We start from the raw sequence: 8,025 nt of genomic DNA, 5'->3' as shown, positions 1-8,025 counted from the left end.
AGAGAAAAGGGCGAACGAAAAAGGCAAAAAAAATGTAAATTTTTGTTTTTCAGAAGTGGGGGCGAGGAAAACAAGAGGCGAAAAAAAATTTAAATGTGAGAGATGAGTTTGCGACACTTACTTGGATAAGCTTCACTTGATGCTCCCCGGCAACGGCGCTAGAAATTCTTCTTGCTACCTCTTGAGCTTGCGTTGATTTTTTCCCTTGAAGAGGAAAGGGTGATGCAACACAGTACCAGTAAGTATTTCCCTCAGTTTGAGAACCAAGATATCAATCCAGTAGGAGTATCAAGGACGAAGCACCAATATACCTGCGCAAAAACAGCAAACTTGGACCCAACGCTTCAAAGGGGTTGTCAATCCCTTCAAGATTGATTGCAAGGTGAGATCTGAAGGCAGAAAGTGCAGCAAGGTAAAAATGTAAGGCTGAAAATATAATGTGAAGTAGACTCGGGGGTCTTAGTGTTCACTAGAGGCTTCTCTCAAGATAGTAAATATTACGGTGGGTGAACGAATTATTGTCGAGCAATTTATAGAACCGTGCAAAGTCATGACGATATCTAAGGCAATGATCGTACATATAGGCATCACGTCCGAGACAAGTAGACCGATACTTTCTGCATCTACTACTATTACTCCACACATCGACCGCTATCCAGCATGCATCTAGTGTATTGAGTTCATGACGAACAGAGTAACGCCTTAAGCAAGATGACATGATGTAGAGGGATAAATTCATGCAATAGATATAAACCCCATTTTTTTTACCCTTGATGGCAACAATACGATGCGTGCCTCGCTACCCCTTCTATCACTGGGTGAGGTCACCGCACGGTATGAACCCAAAACCAAGCACTTCTCCCATTGCAAGAATCATAGATCAAGTTGACCAAACAAAACCCGCAACTCGAAGAGAATTACAAGGTTATGAAATCATGCATATAAGAGATCAGAAGAAACTCAAATAAGATTCATAGATAATTTGATCATAAATCCACAATTCATCGGATCTCGACAAACACATCGCAAAAGAAGATTACATCAGATAGATGTCCATGAAGATCATCGAGAACTTTGTATTGAAGATCCAAGAGAGAGAAAAAGCCATGTAGCTACTAGCTATGGACCCGAAGGTCTATGGTGAACTACTCACGCATCATCGGAGAGGCAATGGTGTTGGTGAAGAAGCCGTTCATATCCGAATCCCCCCTCCGGCAGGGCACCAGAACGTGCCCCAGATGGGATCTTGCGAAGACAGAAGCTTGCGGCGGCGGAAAAGTATTTTCGTTGATCTCTCCCGTCACTACAAGGAATATGCTAATACACGACGCTATTTTTTCGTCACTACATCGTCACGGTTTTTAATTTACGACGATCTCACGACGAAAAACCAAGCGTCGAAAACGGAGCGTCACAACTTTTACGATGTTTTGATCAAAATCTCGTAACTTTTATGACGATTCCTAGATCGTCGTAACCTTTACGACGATACTAAATCGTCATTGGCAATCAAACCCAGTCCTATGTGGCAGTCCTACGTGGCAAAATTACGACAAAATCAAAACGTCATGGTTGAAATCAGCCCAACCCATTTCAAATGATCACATGGGCTGGTTTCATTTTTTTGGGCTTTTTTCTTATTGGGCTTCCTTTTGGGCCTTTTTTTTTGAATTTTTTTGTATCATTATAATTTGGGCCCTGTCCTTTTAGTGCCCAAATACATTTGATCCAATTTCGGTTTTGGCCTTTTTTCATTTTTGAATTCAACAACTTTTTGTTTCAAAACTTGGTTTCATTTCTATTTGTTGAACCTTTTCAACCCAATTATTTGTTCAATATTAAATCCAACATTATTTCATATTCAAATAAAAAAACTCCAAGTCAAATAAAAATTATCCATCTTATAACATAACATCACATAATACATCTCCCACGTTTACATAACACGATAACTCATGTCATGAATACATTTCCTTACACGGGAATATAGCAAGAACGGACAGAATTGCACAATAGAACAGTGGCACATCTGCTAACAATGGAGTTCATTCCACTCTCTATGAGACATAGGTTCAGAAATTTTTATGTTGTGGTTATTTGAATGTCCCAAGTAGGCATCCTCGACATCTTCTCACCACTTTCCTAGCAAGAGAGAAAGAGACAAAACAAAAAATATTAGACCGTAATATTACACCAGAGCACAGATCAGTAACTTCAAATCACAAAATATATCCACTATACTAGATGTCAGAGTTGTATAATTATCATGCAAGTTCAGTAATATATGTGGCTATTCCAAAAAAATATCATGCAAATTCAGTAGCATGATTGTAGATATATTCCAACCACTTACAACATAATGTATAGGAGTTGCTGGACTTTGTCCAATCGATTCTCCTTCCGTAGTGAATCTACAGTTCAGTTGTAAACTATTGTTGTTCTGAAGAAATAAAGATATTTTCTTTTCAAGAGCACAAAGGAATATGTGTCACAGGACAAAACGAGCTTTCAAATAGGGCCGCAGTTCATCTGCGAACTTACTAAAGTAGTTTGATTCGCAGGGATTGCATGTTAAAGGCAAAGATGCAACAATTCACACAACATTGTAAGTTTGTAACTGATTATATTCAGAACAAGGAAGATCTTCTAAAAAGAGTGCAAGTTTTGAAACCTGCCAGCCTAAGTAACTCACTGTGAGCAACTAACGTTTACACTTTAAATTAAGCTGTATATGCATACATCAAAGCTAGCAAGTGCTAAGGCGGGTCCATGACATGCAAGCGGTTCAATTTCTTTAATGCTAATTTCACACTATGAATTTGCTGAATTTCAAGTGCAGAACTATGAATGATCGGCAAATACATACATGGCTGAACTAAAAACTGCATACCTACAAAACTAGCAGCGCACACTTGTTCATCTCTACTGCTCACACAGAGCTAATGAATCAACCTACAAGATGGGGTAACTGATGTACCCAAGGTACAATATCTCCTAGTGAAGCCAGCGCTGGATAATTAGACATGCGAGTCAAACAACTTTTACTAGTTTAGTTAAGGTGACCAAGCTGAATTAAGATTGGTGTAGATTGCAGGAAGTTAAACTCAAGTGAAGTTAATTAATTAACAAGTTGCAGTCCCCTAATCCCCTCTCCATGTTTCCCTGCAACTAGTCTTCTCAATTAACGACAGCTACTCTCTCCCGCACCTTCTCCAATACTGATTGGCATCCCAAGAAGAAGCCACTAATTAGAACAAGCACACAATGCGTACACCTAAAACAAGAGAATCCAAGACTGGTTATACTAGGTTAACATGATTCGTGCTGAAGCACATCGCACACAAGGGGTGTGGCATGATTGACATTTTCATAAACAGATGGTTGTTCTGTTTTAATGAGGCATAGTTGTTTAGATGTAGCACACATGGTTGCCATGTTTAAGCAGGTGTAGTGGCCAGGTTTTAAGTGAGATGTAGTTGTCCGATATACAATACATGGATTGTCAGGTTTTAATAGATGTAGTTGCCAGATTTACAACATTTTTAAGGTGCAAACTAGTTTTTTGTGTGTAAATGCATGGCAAGTAGGGAAGATTTATAGTTACAGCTAGGTTGTTCTGTTTTCTGGCAAAAGTAGTACAAATGCAAAAGTAGTTATAGCTAGGCATAATTATATTGGAAAGTAGAGCATTTTTATGTGCAAACTAGATTGCAAGTAGAGAAAATAACCTGGCAACTAGTTATGTTACACATTGAAGCTTTTTTTCAAACATGGCAATACTGAGATTCCACTTATGTGATTAAAAGCATAACATTTAACATACATTTTCTTCTTTTGTCTCCTCGAAGATGGAAAATAAATCAGCCTTATGAACAAAAGCTATGAAGGTTTTCTACATATGTGACATGTCATGGCAAAGCATGTCAACGAGTTTCTGAAGCTTTTTTGTGTGCCAACTAAGTAAGGAAAACATTCGAGGATTTTGTGTGCCATATTGATGCCCATGTAGTAAGCAAAACCACAGATCTTTTCGTTTCTTGTCCAAGAACATATGTTGCAAGAGAGATGTGGTACAGGTAATAGCATGCCATTTATTGTTAAATTGCAACAGTGGCAGGGCCACGATACCACCACGTATTATACCTTGCTAAATTCCTATGTTGCAGGTAATAGCATGCCATTTATTGTTTTCGTTTGCTGCCGGATGCAACACTGTAACAACAAACACTTGTCATATGCATAAGTTGGCATTCTGTAGTGACCTCCAACACTAAATTGTCATCAACCGAAGCTCGCAGGAGAGATTAAAACGACAAAAGCTTAGGTTTTTCCTGCAGATTTGCACTCTAAGCTATTGGCTCGTTCCATGAGCCCAACAAATCGCTACCAACGAAACCACAATCCCTAGATCGGGACCAAAATTAACTAGCCCGAGCACCCAGATTTTGACCTAGACACATGATTTGTTCCAAAATAAATATCAATACTTTAGTATAAAATTTGTACAGACTTAATTTTAAATTTACGTCACTTATTTCAAAACAGAGGAAGTATATAATAAAGCATGTAGGCTCTTGAGAAGTCTATGATTCGACGGAGGAGTGACGCGCGCACACTTAACTGGAAGCCGCGCGCGACGTTGGTCGATCGGTCTGTATCAGCCTACAATGCCTCACCCACTCGATCTGTAATGTACGTGCGTGTTGGCTACCCCTGTGCTGCCATGATGGGCTACTGGAGTTGTTGATTGTTTTTTGTAATAGCACATCACTCATGCCAAGTGCATATATGCAGCTGCCTGATTATAGTACTACTCAATCGCACCAAAAGGTTACTTTAGAGCACGACAGTGAGCCCTATATTAGTGCAAATCGGTATTTTAATTTTTTACAACAAGAAATATATTACTGAAAGGTTACTTTAGAACACTGCAGATAGATGATATACTTGCCATGAGCACCTGGAAGCTTACGGATTCTGTTGTGCTTAGTTAAATATCATCGGGGTGCACAAATTCAGATGCGGAACTAATCACACCCGGCATTCTCTTTCTCACAGCAGATGAGTAAGCGAGGTCTACAGCTTTTCTGGCTTGTGTTTGCGTAGAGATGAAGAGGTTGCATGTAAAATCACCTTGTATCTTCTTCTTGTCGTCGCCTCCCCTTAGCCTTGTGTTCTGGATTACCTGCGGCTCAATGAACAAATAGTTTAGCACAATCACTGCAAACTTGGTTTCAGCTACAGTCGTGTCCAAATTGCAAACATTCGGACTAGACTCTTAATTGTGATTTTTTAAATCAAATTTCATGTTTGCCACTTATGAGAAATTTAGATAATCGTAGGCTTTTCAGAAGCTTTTGACACTAGAAAGAAGGCTCTTAAGAAGCTGCACTACATGAAGAAGCTAAAAAAATCCCCAAAATAAACATTAGATGCCTACAGAACAATAGAGTATGAACCAGGGTTCTCAAGTCTAGCATTATGACATGAACTAATGTTATGTCAGGATTCAAGAAAACCTTGGCCTAGATATTCTCCATAAAACAACTTCGATATACATGCTAAAGTTTCTTAGTTCAGACTTTTTTTCCCTGAATTCAGTCATCATCTCTCTTAAGTCCAAAGTAGCGGACAATCTGTTGAGGCGAAAGCGTCTACTTGTTGTTTTACCTTCGGGGACACATATGCATCCGATTATTGAACAAAAGTTTTGGTTTCCATCGATGTTTTGAGCTATTTAGTTGAAATCTAAGGCTCGGATTCATCTTCAACCTTCAGCTGAAGTGCCGAGTCGGTTGTGTCTGCCTTTAAGGAGGTCCTTACAAGCATTCGCAGGTGACACCACAGTCTGCTGCCTTTGTAGTTAAGTACCAAGGAGACTCAAGCCCCTCCACAAACACCAAACGTCCTAAGGCCCTTTACATTTGCAAACCTATATGCTTAAAGAGTCCCTTTACTTATTATTTTCAGAAACTTTATTGGAAGAGTATTTTCAAGGTGACAAACCTTTGACCATCAGATCTGATCCGATCGAGCTAGGGATCATCATTCTGAGGGGTTCGGTAGACAAACGGGGTCAACTTTCTATTCATTTCATTTCCTTTGGCTGGACACTGGGAGCAGGCAGCAGTGTAGCAGCTCCGGAAATGAATGGATTAATAGTACCACAAGCTAGTAGACGGGAAATGATTGGGGTTGGGGAGGTCAACTTGTTGTTCATTCCATTCCCTAGATAGCTAGCGTGTGTGCTAGACAGTGCAGCAGTTGCACAGAGGAACTGATAGTAATACAGTACTATTATAGTATTTTATAGGTTCACAAAGGCAGACACTCGAATCTGTGATGAGCTAGAAACGAGCAAGAACATGAGTGTAATACAAGATACTCGAGCTAGGCGCTGAACCTCCTCCCAACCCAAACGCCTGTAAAAGCATATTTCCTCCGGACGACTTGGCACTGCACCCGCGTCTTCTAAACTAAACAGTTGACTGAAGAGAAGAGCAGGGCAAGCAGCAGGTAACACCCATGCAGGAAGGGAGGAAGGGAGGAGGGAGACTACCTTCTTGATCTGGTCCCGGTAGCGCTGCAGCTTCTTGATCCTCTTCTTGAGGTCGGCCTCGAACTTCTCCTTCTGGTTCGCATCCTCGGTGTCGTAGACCTGCCCACAGAACGGCGCAAAATCACTCAAAATCCCGAGAATCGGGGGAAGAAGAAAAGGGGGTGGGAAGGGAGGGAGGAGGGAAGGGGGGAAGACCTTTTTCAAGATGCTCTCGAAGACGTCGACGCCCTCCTGGACGCCTCCAGGTGCTCGCGGAAGATTTGGGAGCTGCAGTGGGGGATTTGGGGTTGGATCTGCGGCCTTCCTCCTAGGAAGACAAGGAGAAGGAGAAGGTGGGGTGGGGGTGACGGCGGCGGGTAGCAGAGCGAGGCGGGATGTCGATGGTGGGGCTGGAGCAGAAGAGGTCGCTGGTGTGGTGGGGGAGAGGAGAGGAGGTCGGCGGCGGCCAACAACGGCGGTTTTGGGGGATCGAATCGAGGGCAGAGAGGAGGAGGCACAGGAAGAGAATGGAGAGAAGCGATGGGTGACGAGCTCCGCGAGCAGCCCCGTTCCCCGCCTCCGGATCCGTGTAGCCCGCGTAGTGCCCATGCTCATCCACCGAGGGCGGGCCACAGCGCGGCAACGTTGGTGTTGGGGCAGTTGGGACGTCGCGTCGTCCGGGATCTCCATCGTCACCTCAGCTTCATCGGTGAGGGGGTGGAGGCCAGGGTGGTGTTGTGGTTGGGCCGGTGGCAGTGCTCGGGGAGGAAGGGGAGGGAGGGTGGCGGCACGATGGCTGGGAGCGGCGGGGAGAGGACTGGATCGAGAAGGGGTGGCAGCGGCGGCGAGGAGATGGGGACGAGTGAGGAAGGGTGCGATGGGGGGATCTGAGATAGGGTTTGGGTTGCGGGTGGGGTATCTCTTTTTCAGTTTTTTTTTCTGTAGATAGATGGATGGATGGATGTGGGATGGAGATGGATGGATGGATGGATGAGCGCCATGTCATCAATCCGTGGGAAGGGATTTGATTGGTTCAGAAAATCACTGACTTAAAATAGTTTTTGAGTACTAAAAATAGAGTAATTTTGTGGAGCATCTATCAAAAATATTTTTTAAAAGGACATCACAAACTAGGCGGGATTGGCGCGTGACATAGAATGGACCCACGAGTGACATGCCAACATAGTTAGAACATGTTACGATATTTTTATAATCGTCGTAAAAGTTATGATGATCTCATCTTATGCGGTTACGACATTTTTGACTCACATCGTCGTAATTTATATGTAGATTTGATCCCCTCAAACGGTTTACGACAATCTCGGATGAAATCGTCATAGATTTATGAAGAATTCATCAACGCCGTCCTAAAAAACATCATATATGAGCATATTTCTTGTAGTGCGTGGTTTTTGATTTTTTGGGGATTTATAGGCGAAAGAAGTAGGGCAAACGTGCCACAGGGGGCCCACAACCCTGCTAGGCAT

General features: G+C 42.5%; 1 protein-coding gene across 2 annotated transcripts; it reads right to left on the bottom strand.

Moving 5' to 3' along the window:
• Nucleotides 1-2,110: 2,110 nt before the first annotated feature.
• Nucleotides 2,111-7,757, bottom strand: LOC123427619. 2 transcript variants are annotated; one of them, XM_045111708.1, is made up of 4 exons: nt 6,755-7,757; nt 6,560-6,658; nt 5,134-5,185; nt 2,111-2,142 (listed from the first exon to the last, which is right to left on the bottom strand). In XM_045111708.1, exons 1-4 carry the CDS (start codon nt 7,226-7,228, stop codon nt 2,132-2,134), a joined length of 636 nt encoding a protein of 211 aa, XP_044967643.1. In that variant the 5' UTR covers nt 7,229-7,757; the 3' UTR covers nt 2,111-2,131. The 2 variants fall into 2 exon arrangements, with proteins under 2 accessions (XP_044967643.1, XP_044967637.1); XM_045111702.1 differs by lacking the exon at nt 2,111-2,142 and having other exon boundaries at nt 4,832-5,185.
• Between the last annotated feature and the right edge of the window lie 268 nt (nt 7,758-8,025).

The sequence above is a fragment of the Hordeum vulgare genome, chromosome 1H, assembly GCF_904849725.1.
Source record: "Hordeum vulgare subsp. vulgare chromosome 1H, MorexV3_pseudomolecules_assembly, whole genome shotgun sequence".
Classification (NCBI taxonomy): Eukaryota; Viridiplantae; Streptophyta; class Magnoliopsida; order Poales; family Poaceae; genus Hordeum; species Hordeum vulgare.
Note: the sequence above shows the minus strand (reverse complement) of the source record. Positions and strands in the feature narration are given on the sequence as shown.

Excerpts from the sequence above, each read along its gene's own strand:
- LOC123427619 (XM_045111702.1), bottom strand. The coding sequence starts at position 7,228 with ATGGAGATCCCGGACGACGCGACGTCCCAACTGCCCCAACACCAACGT. Across the intron at positions 6,659-6,754 it reads TCGAGAGCATCTTGAAAAAG|GTCTACGACACCGAGGATGC; the intron begins GTCTTCCCCCCT and ends TTCTGTGGGCAG. Across the intron at positions 5,186-6,559 it reads ACCGGGACCAGATCAAGAAG|GTAATCCAGAACACAAGGCT; the intron begins GTAGTCTCCCTC and ends ATTGAGCCGCAG.